We start from the raw sequence: 23,717 nt of genomic DNA, 5'->3' as shown, positions 1-23,717 counted from the left end.
AGATCCCACGTTCAATTGCTCCTCAGCTATATGCTAAGATTAACAAAAAGATGGAGAACTGGGCTAGAGATTATTCAGTTTCTCTATTCAGGCTCCCTAAAGCCCAGGCCAATGTCCTCTTTACTCCCCATCTTCTCATGGTCCAGTTCTCTGTGTTTTGAAGGAAATTAGGTGGAGTCAGGAGGATTTGAGTTCAAATCTGGCCTCAGACACTTATTAGCTTTGTGACCCTGGACAAATCACTTTACTTTGTTTGTAGATTAAAAAAAAAAACATAAAAAGAGCTGGAGAAGGAAATGGCAAAGTATCTTTGCCAAGAAACCCCCATCTCCATAGGGTGCCAAAGATTTGGACATATCTACTTGATTTTTAAAAAGACAACAACAAAAGGGGTTCTGAAAAGTAGAAGAACATTCCAGGAAGGAGGAAACAGCAAAGGCAAAGGTCCAGAGGTAGGATAAGAATTATCCCTGTGGGGGTCCAGCCCCCTGGGATCCAGCCCCCTGGGGTCCAGCCCCCTGGGGTCCTGCCCCAGTCTGGTGACTTGCTCCATTCACAGTTGAAGTTGCCGAAGGGCCAGCTCTCCCCTTCCTCCTCTTGCTCCCTCTCTCCTTCAGTGCCAGGATCTGACCCCCAACCCCGATGCCGCCTTTGTGAAGTGTCAGGCGGGGGCCCAGATCTGGAGAAATGGCTCCATTTGCGCTTGGTGGGTCCAAAGATTTTCAACCGTCTCACATTGGAAGGGATCTTAGTTGGGGTATTCTGACCCTGTCCTCAGCAGCTTCAGGTGGGAGAGGAAAGGGGACCGACAGACAGGAAGCTGGCTTCTCTCTTTGTTTCTCTGGACTATCTCCTTCAAAGTTCCAGATTGTGGAGGGCTGGAGAGTCAGGGGAGCTCCTTTACACCCACGGGTGACCCGCCTCGGCCTTCTCCTCCGCTGTCTTCTCCCCCCACTCCTCTTCGGGGAAAGGGCAGTTGCCGATATCATCAGGGGGCCCAGGCCCCAAGGGTAAGATGGGCTCTGGAAATGGGAGCACAGGTGAGCTCTGGGGTCACTCTGGGAGCCTTGCCCTGACTAGGGATGAACCGAGAGCCGCTTTTCCGGAGGCACGGCAGGGTCAGCCCAATCCCCAGCTGTGGGGTATTCTGGGTAGGATAGGGGAGGCTGGCCCATAACCCAGGCCACCGTTGGGGCAGGAAGGCAAAGGGATGCGGAGGTCTGGGGGACAGTTGAGGTACCACCGCCCTCCCACCCCCCAATCCCAGCAGGACTTACCTCTGTCTTTGGGGGAGGGCTCCTTTTTGGCCCACCAGAAGTGGAGGACCAGCTGGACAACAACAAGCATGACGGTAACCGTGGTTAAGCCTATGAGGATGGCCGCCAGGATGCTGGAGGAGTCAAAGAGACCTGCAAGGACGGGCTAATGAGACTCCCTGGTTTGGGGGAGGGGGAAGGGGCGCCACAGAGATAGACCCCCAGAGATGAGCACTAACCCTCCTCCCACCCAAAGGAGGCAAAGGGCTGAACTTGAGACTTCACCGACTCAGGGAACTCCCGAGAGAGGAAGGCCCCTCGACTAGAGCAGGTGGACAGCTCTTAACTCAGGGCCTCCATCACTGCCAGGCTGAGTCTCAGTCTCAGAGTCAGTGCGTGTCATTGGCTGAATTTGAACCCAGACCCCCCTGGCTCCAAGACCAGCTCTCCACCTGCCACTGATACAATGCCTCCCCATTACCGGGAAAACCCAGCCCCCAGCCTGACATTTAAAGCCCGGGATTCCCCCGGCTCCATCCATTCCGGTCAAACTGGCTCACTGGCCTTGTGCCCTATACGATGCTCCTCCAGCCTTGGGACCTTTCTCGCCCAGAATGCTCCGCTCCTCTCTCTGCCCCACAATAGAATGCTTCGGTGCAGGGCTGGGAGCTGCCTCCTCCAGAAAGCTCTCCAGGCTTGCCCCAGGCAAAGGGCTTTCTGGATACTTTGTATTTACTTCTTCGGAAGCAACAGTAGCTTTCCTCTCCCAGAGAAAATGCAAGCTCCCTGCGGGCAGGTCCGGAGCTCAGCACTGTAGCCCCGCACAAAGTAGGTACTCAAAAGTTAATCGGAGGGGCCGTAGCGCAGTGTATAGAGCACCAGCCCTGAAGTCAGGAGGACCTGAGTTCAAATCTGTTCTCAGACACTTAACGCGGCCTGTGTGCCCTAACCTCAATTGAGGAAGAAAGGAAAATAGCCGTTTTGCCTCAGCAAAAAATAAATAAATAAACAAATAAATGAAATAAAAAGCTAATTGGATTGAATTTCTCAATCCCAGGGGGCCACGGGTGGGACCGAAGAAGCTGCAGTCCTGACGTGTGCAAATAGCAAGAGGGGGCTGGGGGAGGAGGAGCAAGCAGGGGGAGGGGAAAGAAAACTACCTGATTCTGGAAGCAGGGCCATCCCACACAGCACGTTATGGGTTCTGTTCCCTGGCCGGACGGTGACAAATCCCTCCCTGGAACAGCTGCGACCCAGACACACAGAGACAGAAGCCTGATTAGGCTGCAGGCTGGGGAGGGGGGTGGCACACGTTTCCGCAGGGAAGCATTGTCTCTGCAAATCTCCAGGGCATCCACCGGGCTCCAGGTGCCTGACCTCCTGCCCCAGCCCCCGCAGACCTAACTGCTGTCACTCCCGAGGCGGGGGTGGGGGGGTGAATGTTTTCTGGTTAAACCAGGAGCCTCCCTCCTCCTGGAAAGCCCGGATCAGGGCTGTTAGCTGGTGACTCCCCTCCCCTCCGGTAGGACTCCGGCTTCCTCAGCTTCTGAGCCACCCCCCATGTTGGGCAGGGGCTGCTTGGGTGGTAGTCTCAGCCAGAGGCTGTATGGAGGCCTAGTCTCAGGGGCAACAGCCAGAAGAGCTTTGGTTCCCAGTTCCCCAGCCTGCCCCATCCCCTTGACTCCAGGTAAGAAAGCTCTAGTGGGTGAATGCTGGGAACGTCTTGAGGACAGGGATCCTATTTTTGCCTTTCCTGTCTCCTCAGTGCATAGCATACAGTAGGCACTTAATAAATGCTTGCTGACTGCCAGAAGGAGTTTACAGTAGGCTGTTAGGGCACTCAATCCAGCCAGGTTACCCCCCCCCCCCCCAGGTCCAACTTACTCAGTCCAGGGCAGACATTTGTCATCCATGCCATTTGAGTAAGTCCCATCTTCACAGTCCTTGCAAGAGAAGCCGAAAAGAAAGGTCCCTGGGGACAGAACAATGAACAACTGGCTGAGAAGGATGGCAGAGCAGGGGGAGGGGGGCACAGACTCCGGAGGAGGGGACACTCCCCCTTTGTCCAGGAATGGAGGACCTGCCATGACTGGGGGAGGGGGGAGCAGGTGTCTGAGGGCAGGTGTGTGGAAATATAGGTGTATATATTTGCCCTCACACGTGTGCATGCACGTGCATTCGGCATGGTGTGCTTACTCAGTGCATACATGTGCACACATACATGTGTTTGCCTGGATGCACATGTATGTTTATATTGTGGTATTGCTTTGTATGTGGGTGTGTTATTTATATGCACATGTGTGTGCAGTGTTTATATGTGTGACTATACATACAGATTTTGATTCTGTGCATAATACACACGTGTGTGCATTCGTGTAACGTGTGTGCGATGCACATTTATGTGCATGTAGATTTAGATTCGTGCCACGCCCATATGTGTACATGTGTTTTATACCTGCATATTTACATACATATCTGTATCTCTCCATATGTACACACATGCATGCATATGCATTCATATATCCCTACATGCACACATACATGCGCACACACATGTGTTGCATGATATATGCACACATATGTATGTGTATGCTGTAGCTCTACACATACACATATGCACATACATGCACGTATGCATACATGTGTGCATGTGCAGTATACCTATATGCACATATGCATTATGTGCTATAGCTATACATATATACATACATATGTACATATATAAATATACACATATGCGTACACACATGTCTGGTTCTATGTCCCCAGCCTTGGTCATCTTGCCATGGACCGACACCAGCAGACTCACGTCCATCACCTCTCTCTCCTGGACCGCTGTCCAAGCCTCCTGGTGTTCTCACTACCTCTGCTCTCTCTTTTCTTCGGCTGCCCAAGAGCTCTCTCCAAGGTGCCGGTCTGACCCAGCCACCAGATATCCCTAATTCCCCATCACTTCAAGGACAAAGCACAAAATCTGGTGGCTGTTTCATGGACAATCTGGCTCCATCCTTCCAGGCTTATGATCCGTGACTTCTCACATAATCTCCATCCGGCCTCTTGCCATTTCTCATCTCCCATCTTGGTGGCCTGACACTAGTCCTAGAGTGAGCTCCCTGCTCGTGGTTCCCTCTCAGACTGCCAAGTCTCCCTCAAAGCTCAGCTTTTTTTTTTTTTTTTTTAATAATTATAACTTTTTATTGACAGAACCTATGCCTGGGTAATTTTTTACAACATTAAAGCTCAACTTTTCTGATCCATTAGCTGCTGCTGCCTTTCCCCTCCCTTTGTCACCCCCCCAAATTATTATATTACCATTATAATTGAAATTCAAATCATACAATATATTCTATAACTATATATTTATATAATATATAAAATCATATTATGAAAAATATATTGCCATTATATTAAATTTACTTTGTACACCTTTTGGGTTTCTTCCCATTTCTACATATACTCCAATTAGAATGTAAAGGGCTTAATGTCTGGAACTGCTTTGGTTTTTGCTCTTTTATTTTAGATCCTCTTGGACAGTGCTAATATACAATAAGTGCTTAATATATGCTTATTAATGGATCATTTCTGCCTGGCTTCTACTCTTAAGTTGAAGACCCCCGGAGAACTAAACGCTATGGGGTTTAACCAAGCCTTTATCATTGCAGGTAAAGCCTTTTATTCACATCCAATTTATTCTTTACCACACATCCTATTTGATAAACACTAAGAAATTATTCTGTATTCTATATCAAGCTATTCTAACAATCTATATCATGTATTCTAATATTTTATGTTAATCTCTTTTAATATTCCATACATTCTAATGTTCCATATCAATCAGTTCTAATTTCTCTTTAGAATCCCATGGGCTTCCCTACCACGAGTTAGCCACTTAAATATCCCAGAGGCTCATTTCCTTTCTGTCTTTGTATCCCCAGTTCTTGGCATATGACAGTTAGTGAATACTTACTGAATTTAGTTATCAAGTTCAATATTTCCAAAGCAGAACTTATTTTATGTCACTCTCTGAATCCTTCCTCCTCCAGATTTCTCCTTTTGTTACGGAGCACATAGTGAGCTTGCTTACTCAGTGTCCATTTATTGAGTGTCCGACTAGTAGCCCCACTTCCTTTCAGTCCCCTGTTTCAGACTATCAGACTAGTGTTTCAGACTATCAGAATAGCTTGATATAGATTCTTAGAATATGTGGAATATATGATAGACTATTAGAATAACTTGATATAAAATATAAGATGTTAGAATAGCTTTATGTGGATTATTAGAATTATTATAGTATATCTATATTATTAAAATATTATAATCACATTATAATATAATAGGTTATATTATATGAACAATTAGAATAGATTGATATAGAAAATTGATATATGACGTATAAACATAATATACTTTAAAAGATTGATAGAGATTATTAGAATATGTCAATATATGATATAGACTATTTAAATGGATTATATATAATATCAGAATATATATTGTAGAATATTAGAATAGATTTATATATAGCATTAAAAGAAATAGAATATATGGTATCAAATATTAGCATATATACAATATTAGAATATATAGAATATAAACGTAGATTGACATAGGATATTAGCACATATAGATATAGTATATGGAATATTGTTAAGGGACAGATCAATTCTCCGAGGCTCTAAGAGAATTGCCCTGTCTCTTAACAATATGTCCCTTAAGAGAATATTTTTAAAGATGTGAATAGAACATTATAGTCTATTAGAAAATATTGATATGGAATATTAGAATACCTTGCTATACAATGTGTAGAATGTGCTCTAGAAAATTAGAAAGTATTCAGTACTAGGATATAAGAAATATGATATATTGATAAGTTGATATAGAATATTAGAATACAAAGAATACATGGTATGGAATATTCAGATCATGGTGGAGCCGTTTGCCTGGAGATGCTCCATGAGTTGACTGGAGCTGATGGGATGGTCCCAGGTACACACCTCCCCCAGATCTCTTCAAGTGCTTCTGCTTGGTCCCCCTGGCTGGCGTTCCTAGCTCTGCTGCTGCCCCAGCCCGGTTCATCCTGTGCTACTGCTGCCCCTAGAATTCTCAAGCCACAGCTCTAACCCTGGGCGTGACTGCTCTGCTCAGTCTTTTGGTGATCCTCCACTGCCCTGCCCATGATGCATCACTTCTTGACCTTAGCATTTCAGACCTCCACTGGTTTCAACCAAATAGTCAAACCTAATCGCACTCCTCCCCCTGACTTAGTTCAACATGTAGTCCCTCTGGACCACTCCCATTCTGGGGTCTTCACCAGCCTTCTCCTCCTACTTTTATTCTCAGCATCTTCTTGAGCTGAAAGTCTCCTCTCTCTTCTCTCCCACCATGGTCAAACCTGAACTCAGCTGCCACCTCCTCTAGGAGGTCTTCCTAGATCCCTCTCCCCAGCCTCAGAAAAAAGTGATGGATCTTCTTTATCTCATTCTTCCACACCATACTGTGCACATATCCTGTACTTCTCCCATGTATTTTTGCATCTTTGCATCCCCAGGGCCCATTCTAGTACCTTAAGTCAACAACCATCTATGAAGCCCTAACTAAAACTCCTAGTTGTTAGTATCTTCTTGCTCCTCAGACAGTAATTATGTCCCCCCCCCCCCATAGAATATGAACACCTTAAAGCCAGGGACTGTTTGCACAGGGCCTTGCACATAGTAGGAGCTTTAAAATGTCTCTAAAATTGAAGTTAAGGTCTCGTCCATCTCTAAATCAAAGCATCTATGATATGAAAGTCTCTACATATAAGCTAAGTGTGGGCGAGGTAATTCGAAGAAGAAAAAAGTACTGGCAATTGGTGGGGGAGGAGGGTGATGATAGGGAATCTGGGAAATTGAGGAACACTTCCCAGAAGAGTGCCACCTGAACAGAGCATGAAAGGTAGAGATGTAAAGGGTAGACCAGGATCCAAGGATCCGACACAGAGCTGGAGACCTGAGAGGCCACCTAGCCCAGCCCTCTCATTTTACATAGAGGAAACTGAGGCACAAGAATGTGGAGGTACTTACCCAAGGTAACAAATCGGAGGCAGGATTGGACCCTGGCCCTGTGCCCTTTATTGTATCACAATGCCTCCTTAATGGAAGGATAGCATGTGCAGACACGTGGAACTAGGAGATGGAGTGGTGAGTTCTGGGTTTGTCCGGGATGGAGGGAATGGGACAGAACTTAATAAGAAACAAAGCTGGAAAGGTTGGGTGGAGCCAGGTTGTAAAGGACCTTATATGACAGGTTTACCCCACATTAGGGGCTTAATAATTGCTCAGATGAAAACTCCTTGAAGGTATCACTTTTGTCTTTGTGTCCCTAATGCTTGGCATAGGGCCAGTATACAGCAGGCATCTCCTAAATGTTCAGCTTTGCCCCTCTCCAGCATCCCCCGAGCGCCACAGCTGCTAGGTCAGCACGCAGAAGCCCCAAAGCAGAAGACAGGGAGCAGAGTGCAAATCTGGCTGCATCAGACCGAAGCGGGGTCCTCACCATGTATGAGGACCTGTTGACCGGGCAAGCATATGTGCCTCTTGCACTTGCTGCAGTCTGAGTCTTCACAGAACTCTCCGGGTCTGGCACAGGTGCAGTCTCTTAGCTGATTAGATGGGCAAGGCTTGGTACCTGAGAACAAAAGTCCAAGGTGTCAGGGAACGTCTCCAGGAGCAGGGGCAGGACCGACCCCCTCTCAGACCTAGGGTACTGGGCACCCTGGAGACAGCTGTGATCTGGGTCAGACATAGACTCATAAAAGGTAAGTCACCGGGTCATGGGGTTGTAGGTTTAGAAGGGACCATGAATGCTCCCTTATTTTAGAGATGGGGAACCTGAGGCTCAGAAGGAGAGTCTCTTGGTGAGTCACACAGCTTCTGCTAAATGATCCTTTAGCCTTATGAAGGAAATCCTCCAATCAAGGAATCCATCAAGGCAGTAAGCATTTTAGATGGGGTTTAAGATCGGCAAAGTGCTTTACTTTTGGCAAGCTCGTTTATTAAGTCATTTGCTTGTTCCGGGTAATGTGCTAAACTGGGTAGCTATGGACGCCCTGCCCTTGAGAAGCTTACATTCTGGGGAGGTGGAAGCCAGCTTGTAATAGGAGGAGAAAAGGTCCTACGGCGGCAGGGTGACCTTTCAAGGAAGGGCTCTAGCATCTACCACTTCTCCAGCAACCCATTCTATGTCTGGACAGTTCCCTACATCGTCAGGTCTAAATCTACAGGTCTACTCTCTCTTCTGTCCCTCTTTTCCCCCATTGTTCCCTAGGGATCAGGTTGAATAAGCTTAATTCTTCCCCCCACCCCTTTGGCAATCTCTTTAATACACGATCACAGCTCTCATCTCTCCTCTCCAGCAAGCTTAAGTTTCTCATTGCCAAGCCATCCTTGCAGGCCAGTTGGTATGGTGGGGAGAGTTAGTTCTCTGTCATATTCCCCAACAATTGACCTATGGAACCTTGGGTATGTGATTCCCCCCTGAGCGGCCCAGGAAATGTTCTCAAACTCTTAAGTTAGAGATGAGTTAAGGGATCCCTATCTAGGGTGACTTTGCCCACGCTGATGAAATGTTCCTTCAAGACTTCTCCCCTCTGCCAGCACAAACACATATTCCTCACAATGGGGGCAAAAGTCACCCCCCCCCAGCTCACTTTACCACCCGCTCAATCATCAATCATCTTTCCTCCCCCCAGCAAAGGAATGGCTTCCCCACACACAACCCACGCCCTGGATGAATGCCCTGCCACCCTCTTCTAGCAGAGTGGGAAGCCCCCTCGGGCACTGCCACGCCCAGCTCGGTGATACCCAATGGAGCCCGGGTCAATGAGTAGGCAGGTGGACTCAGGCTCAAGCTTTGATCAAGGGCAGTGCATCCCTGCCTCCAAACCTCAGAAAGTTTCCTATAGGAGACAATTCAGTTCCATGAGCATACATTAAGCACCCACTGTATACATCCCAGGCACCAAGCTAAATGTCAGGGAAATGAAGATGAGAATGAAAACGGTCCATTACACCAGTCCCTCCTCCAATAGGAGGGGCAGGACACGGGACCCCGGGTACCGCGCTTTATCTTGTATGTGGCCAAGGGGAAGGGAGGGGTCAGGGGTCGAGGAGAATGGGGATAGAAGCCCACTGCAGCTGCAATCTCCTCGGCCCACCTCATCCTTCCTGCCGAGCCAGTATTTTTCCCCATCACACTCCAGGACCTCCACTCTGAGTCACCCATCTCTGACCTTATCAGGTTCCTCAGACTTAGAATCTGACAAAACCGTGGGTTAAACCCACAAATCCTGCCCGCGCCCCCTCCCCTGAGGGAAGACGGGCACTCTGACTCAGCTCCCCCCCCCCCCCCCCCCCCCCCCCCCCGCCCGGGTCCGAGGAGGGGGCACGCCAGGTCAGCCCCAAAGTCTCTGGCCCGAGGCCCCTCCCCCTTTATCCCCCTCTCCCCATCCCCTTCCCCCCCTTACTCGAGTTACACAGGCTACAGCAGCGTAAAACGTCCGCCTCCCGGTGCAGGAACCGTCCTGGCTCGCAGCGGGCGGGAGGGGAGGGAGCCAGCCCCGGGCCGTGGTCCTGCCCTCGAACCAGCGGGCAGAGGTAGAGGAAAGCCCACCACGCGGCTCCGGCCCCCATCGCGATCCCCGAGCCCAGCCTGCCCGACACCCCTCCGGCAGCGCCGACTCCGGGGGTATTTGAGACGTCGGGGTCCCTCCCTTTTGTGGCCCCACCCCCCGTCTGGCCCTGCGAGGGGGGAGGGACTGGGAGGAACTGGAGCCGGAGAGCCCAGGAACGGAGGCTGAGCTCGGGAATAAGTGGGGGTCGGGAGCTAGAGCCCAGGATCCGAGGCTGAGCTCGGGAACAAGTGGGGGTCCCTCTGCCCCAGTTCTGTGAGCCCGAATCCCGGCGAGCTCTTCCACGTGGGCGAGCCGTGGCTCGCGCTTTCCAGCACTCCCTTGCAGACGTCACAGACGGGGGGGCCAGCACCCCCAGACACCCCAGACAAGCCAACTTAAGGCTTCTCACGGTTCCGGTTGGGGGTCTCCGCAGCAGGTCAAATGCCCCACATTTACAGGCACCTATTGCGATGTTCGAGGCACCAGGTGCTGGGGACCCTCCCCGCTCTGCGAATCGGACGCCCGACGCCCACCTCCTGCCGCTGACAGAAGATCCTCCGTGTCCAGGCTCAGTTTTTCTCCCGCCATGTCCCGCGCCTGAAACACTCTCCCTCTTTATCTCTGCCCTGGGCTTCCTTCAAGTCCCAGCTAAAGTCCCACCACCTCCAGGAAGCCTTCCCCAACCCGCCTCAATGCCAGAGCCTTCCTGCTGCTGCTCAGCTCCAACTTAGCCTGCCTCGATCTGATTACACAGAATTCTTTGTGGGGTGTTTCCCCCTTAGGCTGTGAACTCCCTTAAGCACAGGATTCATACGTTTGTCTTTGTTTGTATCCCCTGAACACGGTAGGTGCTTAATAAATGCTTATAGACTGACAGGGGAGAGGAAGTCAAAACTGAGACAACTAGTGTTCTCTCTCTCTCTTTTAATAAAGCCTTTTCTTTTCTTTTTTTTATTATAGCTTTTTATTCACAAGACATATGCATGGGTAATTTTTCAGCATTGACCCTTGCAAAACCTTCTGTTCCAACTTTTCCCCTCCTCCCCCCCCTTCCCCCAGATAACCTTTTTATTTTCAAAACATATGCATGAAGCACATATTTTATAAGTCGTGCATTTTATTTCATCTTGTCTTTTTTCTATATTGTTGAAATTTGTGAACACTTGATTTTTCAGTAAAGGTTAACATTATGATGTTTTAAATAGGTCAATTAAAAAAAACATATGCATGGATAGTTTGACATTGACCCTTACATCGTTTTGTGTTTCAGATTTTCCCCTCCTTCCTCCCACCCTCTCCCCTTAATGACAAGCAATCCAATATATGTTATACATGTTAAAATAGATGTTAAATCCAATATGTCCAAACATATTTATACAGTTCTCTTATTGCACAAGAAAAATCAGATCAAATGGGAAAGTAAATGAGTAAGAAAACAAAATGTAAATGAACGACAACGAAAACAAAATGTAAATAAACGACAACAAAAACAATGAGAATGTTATGTCGTGATCCACCCTCAGTTCCCACAATCCTCTCTCCTGGGGCAGGTGGCTCTCTCCATCACAAGACCATTGGAACTGGCCTGGATCTTCTCGTTGTTGGAGAGAGTCACGTTCATCAGAATTGATCGTCCTATAAGATTGACAATAGCTGCTCTCAAGGACCCTGCAGTATACATGTGCAAGTTGTTTTTAGCCCCTTGTCGTGTGTCAGGTCTTGTGTCAGGCACGTAGCAGCAGTCTTGTTTTGCTCCATGGTTACCTGCTATTAGTTGGGACCCTCTTCTGCTCTCTACCATCTCTCACCAGTGACCTCAGCCACTCTCATGGGTCCACTGGCTCTCTGCAGATGATTCCCAGTCCATATAGCCAATGTCTAAGCCCAAGCTCCAGATCCCCACAACTAGCTCCCCGTTGGCCATCTCCAATTGGCTATCCAAGTGGATGGGCATCTCAAACTCAATGTGTCCCAAACAAAACTGTCACTCCCTTCCTCCTCTCTGAAATCCCTTATTATTGGTGGAGGGCTCCACCATCCTTCCACATACCCAGACTCATACTTTTGTGTCATCCTCAACAGCTCAGCCCCCTTCACCCCACGTCCTACCCAATTAAATATCAAATCCATGTCATTTCTATCTCTTGAGTAGTCCTCCTCTGCTTGGTGACCCCACTGGTGCAGATGTCATCACCTCCCACCTTGACCTGTGGAAAGGGGGGAGTCTGGGGGTTTCCCTGCTTCAAGTCTCTCCCCTTGCCTCCAACTCATCTTCCACTTGACTACCAAAAGGATCCTCCAAAAGCACAAGTCTGACCAGGTCACCCCCTTCCCTTTTTAGCTCTAGGAGCCAATGTAAGCTCCTCTGGTTGACATTTAACAAAGTTCATCATCTAAGTGCATCATGAAATGTGTGCAAGGGAGGAAGTAGAAGGTTGGAGAGGTCAAATGGGCCCCAGCCCCTCCCGATTGTATCTATCACCTGTACAAATTATTTCCCCTTGCTCGAGTATAGGGAGGTAGAAAATGTGAAGTTTTATTTTCACATTTCCAGTTATCGGGGACATGGCAACAACAACAACAACAACAAGAAGACATTTACACAGCACTTTAAGGCTTGTGAAGAACTTGACATGTGATCTCATTTGGTCTTAATAACAACCCTGTGAAATAAGTACTATTATTATACCCCTCCCCATTTTACAAGTGAAAAGACTGTGATAAGAAGAGTTCATTGATTTGTCCAGGATCATAGGACTTATAAGTATCTCAGGCAAACAGTAGGCACTTAATATTTATTTATTGATTGATTGATTGATTAAAATTCAGGTCTTTGTGACAAACGTTTGACGAGTGAATAAAAAGTGGGCCAGTAGCAGACTGCCGAAAACCTTGAATGCCATGTCCAGATGGAATGCCTGGGGAACTGAGTCTGGGCTGACATGAGGAAGGGGGAAAAGAGGAAGGACACAGCTTTCAGGGAAAGGCATTCCAAGAGCATTTTCCCAAGATTGTAGAGTTGTGTGGCTGGAAACAAGCATTTATTAAGCACCTACTATTTGTCAGGCGCTGTGCTCAGCGTTAAGGATGAAGAGAAAGGAAAAAAAATAGTTCCTCCTCTTGAGGAACTCGTAGTCTAACATGTAAATGGCTCTTGACAAATCATGTATCGACAGAATAAATTAGAGTAGTTTTAAAGGGATTGAGGAAGACTAGGAGAGGCTCCCGGCAAAAGCTAGGACATTTGCTGAGATTTGAAGGAAGCTGGAAATCAGGAAAAAGAGGAGGACCTAGATAGGGCCAGTCATGAGAAACAGACAGGGAATTGAGAAATGGAGTGTTTTGAGGTAATTTGGGCTTAAATGACTTGCTCAGGGTCACATGGGTAGTAAATGTCTGAGGCTGGATTTGAACTCAGGTCCTCCAGAGTCTGGAGCCAGTGCTCCATCCACTTAGCTGCCCCTGATGCAGCATCTTGCAGGATGAACACTAAGGAGGTTCACTGGATCACAGAATGTGTGTGTGTGTGTGGGGGGAAATAAGGTGTAAGAAAGGTAGGAAAGGGCTTTGAATGCTAAATAGAGGGGTTTAGATTTGATCCTGCAGGGGATGGGGAACCACTGGAATTTACTGAGTAGAGAAGTGACACAGATTGATTTGACAGTTCAGTGGAAGAAGGACTGTATGAGCAGGATGTGGGGTACAGAGAGGGGCTGTCCCAGGCCCTTTGAACCACTTCTCCTCTGTGGGAGTCTTCCTCCTTACTACCTCTCACATCCGGTCCTTCTTTGCCACCTCCTCCCCCCAAACTAGGCTCTCACCCCCTTTTGCAAAGACTGTCATTCCTCTGTCCTCACTGTTCTCCCTGTTTATAATATCCCTCCTGTCTGATCCATCCCATGCGCACCTACCGGTAATCACATGGAACGCCTGACCACCCTCCTCTCCCCTGCTAAAGAATCTTCACTAACTCCCTATTGCCCAAAGGAGGGGGGGAATAAAAGCTCCAACCTTTCCTCTGGCTTTCAAGGTCCTGCATAATCTAGCTTTCTAGCCTCCACTTCCATTCCTCTCCATCTCGTATTCGATGCTCCACCAAACAAGACCAAACTACATTCTGTCGCCATCTTCATTTTTCTCTTCCCTACCTCCCATCTTTACCCTGCTAGCTCCAGAAGCCAATGCTCCTTCTTCCTCGATCCTCGTCTCCATCTTTCCTACCATGAAGTCTTTCCGGATGGTCCAGACATGATCTTGCCCTCTCTGACTTTCTCAGAGCTTTCCCATGAAACCCCTGCATGATGGGGGAACAGTAATTTCAGTCATGTCCACACACAATCTCCAGAGTTTCCCCGCAGTATATCCTGGGATTGCTGTGTCCCATAGCACAGAGGCCATACTCTAACTCATATTTTGGTAGCCATCCTTTTAATAATAATAATATATTCTGCTATCAAGAGAACAGAAAGAGGAAGCCCTCCCAAATTTCCTTCAAACAAGTAGAAAACTGCCTCAGAATTAGTCTAGGAGCAGGGAAGCTGCTCCAGCTTCCAGCAGGAAAAGTCTCTCTCACTAGGGAGGGAAGGGAGCAAGATCCAAGAGCAGCAGCAGCAACCGGCCTTACAGAGGGGCTGGAGCAATCTGCCAGTGGGGCTCGACCCTCCTGCAAACTAGCAGACCCCAAGCAAGTGAGCAGTCTGTGCAGCCCAGCAAGATCCCACCTCACAAGCTGTCAGGGAACCTTGGACCCCATGCTGGCCAGAACTGAAGGCCTACCCTGGGCTGGTCAACAGTGAGAACCAGCCAGCAGAAAGACTCGGTTTCTATAGCAACCCACTAGGACTCCACCTTTCCTCCAGGGCCACATTGATCAGTTTAGCAAGACTTCACCTCTGGAGGGAGCCAGCAGATGCACCCAACACCCAGAGGAAGCAAAAGGGAGCTTCCTCACCTCATACAAGCCCAAAGGGAAGCTTACCTTTCAGAGAAAACAAGCAGCTAAACCCTGAAACCCAGTGACAGCCCTCAGGAGGATCCAAAACCCCAGTATAAAAAGCTAGGGACAGTGCATAGACCAGAGCCTTTTTCTCACATAAAAAGAGCAAGCCAAAAAAAAAAAAAAAAAAAAAAAAAAAAAAAAAAAACAGTTGGAAAAAATGAGCAACAACTATAAAAACTTACTATGGTAGGGAGGATCGAGATATAAATTCAGAAGAAGACCATAATATTAAAGTGGCTGCATGTGAAGCCTCAAAGAAAAATTTAATTCAGTCTCAGGCCTAAAAAGAATTCTTGGAAGTGCTTTAAAAGAATTTGGAAAAACAAATTAGGGAAGTAGAAGAAAAAATTAGAGTAATACAAGAAAATCATGGGGGGACAAAAAGAATCAATAATGCAAGGAGGAAATCACTCCTAGATGACCAAAGGAGAAACTGAGGCAGAGTTCCAAGCCAAAAAACATACTTTATTAGAGGAGTTTGACTCCCCTCCAACCAAATGGACCCCAGGCCTTTCTTTGGATCTGAGGTACTACCTTCCTTTAGGGTTTTATTTTTATAGGGTTACAAGTATGCTTAAAAACAGAACAATATCTCATTGATTGCCTTATTATGTATAGGCTAAAGTATGAATATCAACAGGTTCACAAGGTGCGAGATGGGCAATGCAGGCAATATTTCTGCTGAATAAATGTCATGAGATGCAGGATCTGGTTGAGCAAGCAGAGATGGATCCCTGATCATGAAGTGGACGAGCCATCCCCAAATGGAGATAGCGCACCCCCAGGAACACTTTAGGGAGGACTTAGAGGGTTTTTCATCATAGCAGCATGAAATATGGGCAAGGCAAAATAAAGATATTATGTGTCAGCGTTCTTTTGTTCCACAAGAGGGTCTCATGTTTGATATACAAATAATTCCTCTTACATGAGCTAATTTCCCTAATGAATACAGATGCAAAAATCCTGAATAAAATATGAGCAAAGAGATCACAGCAAGTTAGCCCCGGGATACTACACTATGGCCAAGTAGGATTTATACCAGGAATATAGGGCTGGTTCAATATTAGGAAAACTATTAGTCCAAACTAAGAGAAATCATACACCTTTCTATTCCATGATCTGAACCCGATTCTTATTTTTCTGGGATTCGACAACATTTTCACAGACAATTTATTTGTAAGAGAATTCGTCCTAAGTGTATGGAGAAATGTCTTATATGTACCATGATTATGTCATCTCAGTGAATGCTTTTGTCACAAGCCTTTTGTGTTTATTGGCTGACAATAAAATGACAGCTGTGGAAGTGGGGAATGGGGGGAGGAAGAATGGGGTGAAATCCAGATTTACTGACCTATTTGCAGGTTCTCAAACACAGCATTCCCTCCCTCTGCTCCCTGATATATGCCTGTAATTCTCTCTTTCTGATTTCCCCGGATTTCTTCAAATTTCAGCTGAAATCTTACTGTCAGAAGTAAGGTAAGGTATAAAAGTCTTTGTGACTCCATTGGGGGTTTTCTTGGCAAAGATATTGGAGCAGTTTGCCTTCTTCTTCTCCAGATCATTTTACAGATGAGGAAACTGAGGCAAACAGAGTTATGTGACTTGTCCAAAGTCACACAATTAGTAAGTGTCTGATGTCAGATTTGAACTTAGAAAGATGAACCTGGTGTTCTAACCACTGTACCATCTTATGGGCCCAAGATAAGGCAATGAATCTTAGTTAAGCACTTTCTCTGAGGCTGAAAGTATAAATATGAGCAAAAAGTCCCTGCCCTTATGTTGCTTCCTAGAGTCTTTCCTCTAAGATTACCTCTCTCTTGTATGTCCATGATTACTTGCATATTGTCTCTGGAATTAGAATGGAAACTCCTTAAGGCAAAGATAGTTCCTTTGTGTCCCCAGCCCTTAGCGTGGTGCTTAACATGTAATCAGAGCCTAACAGATGTTTGTTGATTGACTGTCAATCATTCAATAAGAATCATTAAGTGCCGACAATTTATTAAGCAGTTGGAAGTGGAATAACTGTAAATGATGGCCAGATCAAAGGTAGACCTCCAAGTGTAACTGGGGTGGAGTAGATGAGTGGGTCATGGGAATGGAATAGATTCAGGAACTGGGAATTATGGTATTTCCTAGAACAAGAGAAAGAAGCAGTGGGGAGAGGAGGATCTAGGGCAGAATTCACTGAAAAAAAGAGGGAGAATGTCCGCGGAGTCCCAAGGTGAAAGCTACTTGTCCCTGGATTGGATGATAGATTTGGACAACAAAGACCTCCAAGGAGAAGAGGTTGCCCAGTGATGGGAGCAGAGGGAAGAGTTTAGCAGGAGAAATGAATGATCAGTTTTGGGTATGGTCAGTGGGACTGGTGAGTCTAGGGAAATGAATGAAAATGCAACCAGTATTAAGAAGGGTAACCAAGGAAAAGTCAATATAAAGGAGTCAGAAAATGGTTCTGTCATTTACTAATTGCCATAAAATGGAAGGAGTGAGAAATAAAGTTTGTTAATTATGAAAAAGGCATTCCAGAGGGCACAATGGAAAAGAGCTGGGAGAATACCTGGAGTGGGACATTGGGGAAGGGGGTTAAGATTGAGAAGGATGAGAATAAGGGAGTAGTGATTTGAGAATATCTGAAGTGGGACATTTGGGAGGGAGGTTAGGATTGAAAGGAGTAAGAATCATGGAGCATTGAGCTGAGATTGGGACAGAGAAATGTTCATCAACAGCAGGGAGTCCAATATCAACAGGGATAGGGAGAGTAGAGGGGAGTAAGAATATTCTAACCAATGGGGAATGATTCTAAGCATTATAAAAGTAAGGTTTTCTGGAGAAAGCAGGAAATTAGAAAGGATTACTTTCTACAAGTTGTATCCAAATATCTCCCAATTCCCTAGCTCTTGTTATGATGAATTGGGGTGAGTCTGGCTGCATTGTGGGTTCAGTGTGGGTTCAGTGTATTTTGTATTCTTCTTCTTTTTCTTCTTCTTCTTCTTCTTCTTCTTCTTCTTCTTCTTCTTCTTCTTCTTCTTCTTCTTCTTCTTCTTCTTCTTCTTCTTCTTCTTCTTCTTCTTCTTCTTCCTCCTTTTTGGCTGAGGCAATTGGGGTTAAGTGACTTGCCCAGGGTCACACAGCAGCCAGGAAGTGTTAAGTGTCTGAAGTCACATTTGAACTCAGGTCCCCCTGACTTCACTGTACCATCTAGCTGCCCCTCATTCTTAGGTTTTGAGACAGTTCTCTTGGTTGCCATCTTTTGGGACAATGTGGGCATTTTTGGGTCCCATGGGAACAGTCTCTATTTGGATCATTCAGCAGGGTACAGAACCAGAGTTAGCATAGTGGGAACCAGAGTGCAGTGCTAGTTTGGTCAGTTAGCAGGTATAAGAAAGTAGGTGAGTATGTCCAGATATGTGATAGGTGGCTCTCAGGTCCTTGGAAAATAGGGGGGGCTCCAACCAATCTAAACAGTTATTAATATGAAAATTATAACTCCCTGAGTTAGCCACCCAGTAGAGTTTTCTCTACTGCTCCAGATGTTATTTCTCTCTACTGCTACAAATGTTAGTTCTCTCTACTGCTCCAGATGTTAGTTCTTTCTACTGCTCCAGATGTTAGTTCTCTCCTGCTACAGATGTCATTTCTCTCTTCTTTCTCTCTACTGCTCCAGGTGTTAGTTCTCTCTACTGCTCCAGATGTTAGTTCTCTCTTCTGCTACAGATATCATTTCTCTCTTCTTTCTCTCTACTGCTACAGATGTCATTTCTCTCTTCTGCTCCAGATGTTAGTTCTTTCTACTGTTCCAGATGTTAGTTCTCTCTTCTGCTACAGATGTCATTTCTCGCTTCTTTCTCTCTACTGCTACAGATGTCATTTCTCTCTTCTGCTACAGATGTTAGTTCTCTCTACTGCTACAGATGTCATTTCTCTCTTCTGCTACAGATGTTAGTTCTCTCTACTGCTACAGATGTCATTTCTCTCTTCTGCTACATATGTTAGTTCTCTCAGATCCATCCTCTGGGGCAAACAGAACCCATCTAATCTCTTTTCCAGGCTGGAGGGTACCAGTTCTTCTATAACTTATCTGTGTGACCTTAAACAAATCACTTGCCTCATCTAAGGCTTAGTGAACTTATGTCAAGTGAGGGTATTGGACAGGATGCTCACTAAGCCATTCCCCTTTCTTGCTTTAGTTTCTATGCTGTAGTTCAAGATGGGGGGAATGAAGTCTCTTGGGGCACAGGCTGTCTGACACTCCTTCCTCAACGGGGTCCCTTCTCTAGTGTCTGGCCCGAGAATAACTCTCTCCTCCTGACCTTTGCCAGCCCCTCCCCTCATACTTCCTCGGGGCTAAATGTGGACAGGTGTTTCTTTTTTGGCGTTCAGTCAGGAGATTTTTGTAGAAGAAGAAGTGTTTTGGGGGATTAGCCTGGGTGAGCAAAGGAGAAGCTTCGTGGAAAATTTCTAAGGATCCTATGACTTGGTGGTTACAGTGGGAAAGAACCTTAAATACCATTTTACAGATGAGGAAACTGAAACCTAGAGTGGGGGAGGTTATCTAAGGTCACACAGCTAGTGAGCATCAGAGATGATATTTGAACCCAGATCCTTAGGCTGATACCAAAGATGGGAGAAGACTGAAAGATGGTCCCCTTCCCCAGGATGGAGGTAAGAAATTATTGATCTTTACTAGTTATGTGATTCTAGGCAAATCACTTAATCTTTGCCTCAATTTCCTCATCTGTAAAATGGGAATAATAGTAGCATTTACCTCCCAGAGTTATTATGAAAAGCAAATGAGATAATATCTGTAAAGTGCTTAGCACAGTGCCTGGCACATATTAGGTGCTATATAAAAGCTAGCTATGATTACCTTAAAGATGTATGCCTTCTTATCCCTATTTAATTACACTAAAGTGACTGGTGGGCAGGGAATTAATCTCTAAGTCACTGCCACTACACTGATAATTACAGAGGACCTCCTTTAGCCTATTTTGCTTTTAAGAGGTGGTCCCCTGCTCTCTGTTCCAGTCACAGTGGACTACCCCCGATCTCCCTCACCCCCTTCCCCTGACAAAAGAGCTCCAAAATGAAAGATGGAGTGAGATGGGGGTCTGGGGATGTAGAGGAAGGACTTCAGGAGTCAGACCAAGAAGGGATTGAAGAGTAAAGAAGAAGGAATGGAGGCAAGAGGGAGGAGAGAAGAAGAGAGGGATCACAAAAGACAATCGGGAGGCAAGGAAGAGAGACATAAGAGAGCAGAAGAGGATGTTGGGGAAGCCATTTACATGAAAAGATGGGAGCCAGAGGGACTGGGGTTGGGGGCAGGGAAATGGGATGAAGCATCAAGTAGGGGTAGGGGAGGGGATAAGAAAAAGTGGAGGAGGGCACCAAGCTTGAAGTTGCAGAAAGAGTGAGTCACCACAGTTCCTCTGCCCCCTTGTGCCCCTCCAAGAGAGAGACAGTCAAGAAGAGGGACGGGGTCTGGGGAAGAAAGAAGGAGGGACTGCTCTTATCTACCGTGGGGGAGGGTGGACTTTGGGGCAGGACCGGAACAGCGGATGACAGCGGGGAGCTGGGGAGATGGGAGATATGGACAGAAAGGACCAATGGAAATTAATTTGTGGATGGTGGAGGGAAGGGGAATTTGAGAAGGTGGGGAAGGAGGAAGGGAAAGGAAGGGGAAAAGGGGGATGTTTGGGTTTAAAAACCTGGGGGGGAGAGATGGATTGGAAGGAGGGGAGGGAGGAGGAGGAAGATGGAAGGGAAAGGGAGAAGGAGAAAGAGGAAGAGGAGGAGAAAGAAGAAGAGGAGGAGAGGAAGAGGAAGGGGAGAAGGGGAGGGGGGGAGGAGGAGGAGAAGGAGGAGGAGGAGGAGAAAGAGGAAGAGGAAGAGGAGGAGAAGGAAGAAGAGGAGGAGGAGAGAGGAGAAGAAGAGGAAGAGGAGGAAGGGGAAGGGGAGGAGGAGGGGGAGGAGGAAGGGAGAAGGAGAAGGGGAGAAAGAGAAGGAAGAGGAGGAGAAGAAGAGGAAAACAGCAAACCCCGTTCCAACCCCCCAAGGGAAGTCCCCTGTGGAAGTTGCATCCTGGCAGGACTCATTCCTGGGGAAGCATGAGGAGCGGGCATGGGGAGCAAAAAATGAAACCCCAAAAAACGGACTTTGCCAAAAAGAGGAAAACCAGAAAAAGTTAATCCGCCGGGGAGGAAGTCATGGCTTATGGATTCAGAGATGGGAGAGTCACCAGCAGGACTTTCATTCTGGTCATCATAGACTTGCTTCATAAACATTCCGCTAACTAATTTATTTTTTATTATTTTCCTGCCACAAGTTAAGGACGCCCAGGGTCCCCAAAAGTTTGGCTGAGGGGAGATTTGCTCGGCTTTCCTGACTTCAGGGCTGGGCCCATCACCCACCCCTGCTGCCCTGAATACAAATTTCAATAGAATTGGTTTTCTCTGTAGCTATTTTATTTTATTCACTTAAAGACAGGATTCTAAGAAGGTGTCCAGAGGCTTCCCCAGTCAGGGTCCAGGGGGGCCGGGACACAGAAAAGGTCGTCGCTTCCTCTTCCGCTATGCCGCGGGAAAAGCTAGACCAGGGGAATGCTGTGAATAAAATGCCCATCTGACTAAGTCTCTGCTGACTGACTTGTGGACAAGATGGGAGACAGAGTTTAGATGATAACATATTTGGGATGACTTAGATCTAGTAGGGGCACAGCAGAGAGAGCACTGGTTTATTGGAGCCGCAAATCCAGCATCAGATCCCCCAATAACCCCAGCAAGTCATTTACATTCTGCCTGCCTCAGTTTCCTCAACTGTAAAATGGGTATAATGCCAGCACCTATCTCTCGGCATCGTGGTAATGATCAAACAAGACATTTATAAAGTGCTTGGAAAACCCTAACATGCTCTAGAAATGCTAGGTATTATCATATTGAGAATGGCTGCTCCCAAAGAACATCAGTATCATCCTGTAAGGAGATGCCCCTAGTGGAGTACCCAAGGATTTATCTGTCCTTGGAGCTATGCTATTAAACTTAAAACAAACAAACAAACAAACAAAAACTTGAATGAAGGTACAAGCACCTTTATGACATCTGTAGATGGCACAAATCCAGGACACACATGTCCCGGATGTTCAAGGAAGGATTGGAAAAAGAAAAGTTTAAGTTCAGTTTAGGTTCCGCCTTGCCTCAGTCCCACACCAGGGTTACTGTGGAGAGCAGTGGGGGTAAGAGATAACCGCCCTTCCAGCACAGATCCCCTGGTTGCCGGGCCCTCTGACCCTTCCAGGACTGGGGAGGAGGTGAGAGCACGCCAGCTCCCCCAGCCTCTTCCTCCTCCCTGGATTAAGGGTTCTCCACAAGCTTCCCAACTGCTGTCACCATTGTTAATTCTAAGTAGTCCATAAGTTTCACCAATAAGTTAAGAACCAGAGTTCTTGATGGAAAATGTGATCTTTGATGAAGTCATTGAAATTACAGCTTTGTCTTTCCCCTCTTTCTTCTGTCTCCCTGATTTCATCCCCGTGAAACTCAGCCTTACGTCTTCTCAGGGCTCCTCCCCCTTTGCCTAGATCATTGCAAACCTCTTATTGCCAAATCTCTTCCTCCCACCCTTCTTTCCTTTCCTCCTTCCTTCCTTCCCTCCTTTCTTCTTTCTTCTTTTTTTCTTCCTTCCTTCCTTCCTTCCTTCCTTCCTTCCTTCCTTTCTTTCTTTCTTTCTTTCTTTCTTTCTTTCTTTCTTTCTTTCTTTCTTTCTTTCTCTTCCTTCCTTCCTTCCTTTCTTTCTTTCTTTCTTTCTTTCTTTCTTTCTTTCTTTCTTTCTTCCTTCCTTCCTTTCTTTCTTTCTTTCTTTCTTTTCTTTTCTTTTCTTTTCTTTTCTTTTCTTTTCTTTTCTTTTCTTTTCTTTTCTTTTCTCTCTCTCTCTCTTTCCTTCCTATCTTCTTTCCTTCTTCTCAGGGACAGCTAGCTGGCTGCAGTGGATAGAGTGCTGACCCTGAAATCAGGAAAACCTGAGTTCAAATCTGGACTCAGACACTTAACACTTCATATCTGTGTGACCTTGGGCAAGTCACTTAACCCCAATTGCCAAGAAAGAAAGAAAGAAAGAAAGAAAGAAAGAAAGAAAGAAAGAAAGAAAGAAAGAAAGAAAGAAAGAAAGAAAGAAAGAAAGAAAAGAAAAGAAAAAGTTGTCCTCAGCTCCAAATTTATGGTCAAGAGAAGAAAGGAATGAAGGGAGGAAATGAGTATTTATTATGTGCCAGGTGCTGTGCTAAGCACTTTACAAATATCATCTCATTTGACTTTCATGACAATGCTGGAAAGTAGGTGCTAGCATTATTCCCATATTATAAATGAGGAAACAGACCAGCAGGTGTTAAGAGACTTGCCCAGGATTGATTGCACAACTAGTAAGTGTTTGAGTCAGAATTTGAACCAATTCTTCTTGAGTCAAGGTCTAACATTCAATCTATTGCCAAGTCACTCTCCCTTCTCCCTCAGCAGTTGCCCCCTCTCTACTCCAACCCTTGCCCTCATGCTCAAGGACTTCAGAATTTAAGATGAGATCCCCTCAAATAACCCAATTTCCCCAATTCAACCTCCTTGCCTCTCCTGACCTACATCTCCCACTCTCAGCTCTCTGCAAATTGAGTCACAACTTTAGATCTCCACATGACCTCCCAATGTTCCTCTTCCACCACATTGAATTATCATATCTCTTCTCTGATCATCACCTCCTGTCTTCCATCTCCGCCCTGCCTCACTGCTCTAAGTTCACTGAGAGCAGAGTTTGCCTTTTGCTTTTTATATCT

General features: G+C 46.3%; 1 protein-coding gene across 1 annotated transcript; it reads right to left on the bottom strand.

Moving 5' to 3' along the window:
• Nucleotides 1-269: 269 nt before the first annotated feature.
• TNFRSF18 (TNF receptor superfamily member 18) lies at nucleotides 270-10,571 on the bottom strand. Its single transcript, XM_031963075.1, has 6 exons — nucleotides 9,760-10,571; nucleotides 7,791-7,922; nucleotides 3,141-3,228; nucleotides 2,417-2,502; nucleotides 1,278-1,409; nucleotides 270-1,022 (listed from the first exon to the last, which is right to left on the bottom strand). The coding sequence occupies exons 1-6, from the start codon at nucleotides 9,923-9,925 to the stop codon at nucleotides 901-903; spliced, it is 726 nt and encodes a 241-aa protein (XP_031818935.1). The 5' UTR covers nucleotides 9,926-10,571; the 3' UTR covers nucleotides 270-900.
• Between the last annotated feature and the right edge of the window lie 13,146 nt (nucleotides 10,572-23,717).

This window comes from Sarcophilus harrisii, chromosome 3 (genome assembly GCF_902635505.1).
Source record: "Sarcophilus harrisii chromosome 3, mSarHar1.11, whole genome shotgun sequence".
NCBI classification, from domain to species: Eukaryota; Metazoa; Chordata; class Mammalia; order Dasyuromorphia; family Dasyuridae; genus Sarcophilus; species Sarcophilus harrisii.
The sequence above is the reverse complement of the archived record's forward strand: the minus strand, read 5'-3'. Positions and strand labels throughout refer to the sequence as shown.

Coding starts and splice junctions, on each gene's coding strand:
- TNFRSF18 (XM_031963075.1), bottom strand. CDS start 9,925: ATGGGGGCCGGAGCCGCGTGGTGGGCTTTCCTCTACCTCTGCCCGCTG. Junction 3,229..7,790: donor TCAACAGGTCCTCATACATG/GTGAGGACCCCG, acceptor TTCTGTCCCCAG/GGACCTTTCTTTTCGGCTTC. Junction 1,023..1,277: donor GCCCTCCCCCAAAGACAGAG/GTAAGTCCTGCT, acceptor TCCCATTTCCAG/AGCCCATCTTACCCTTGGGG.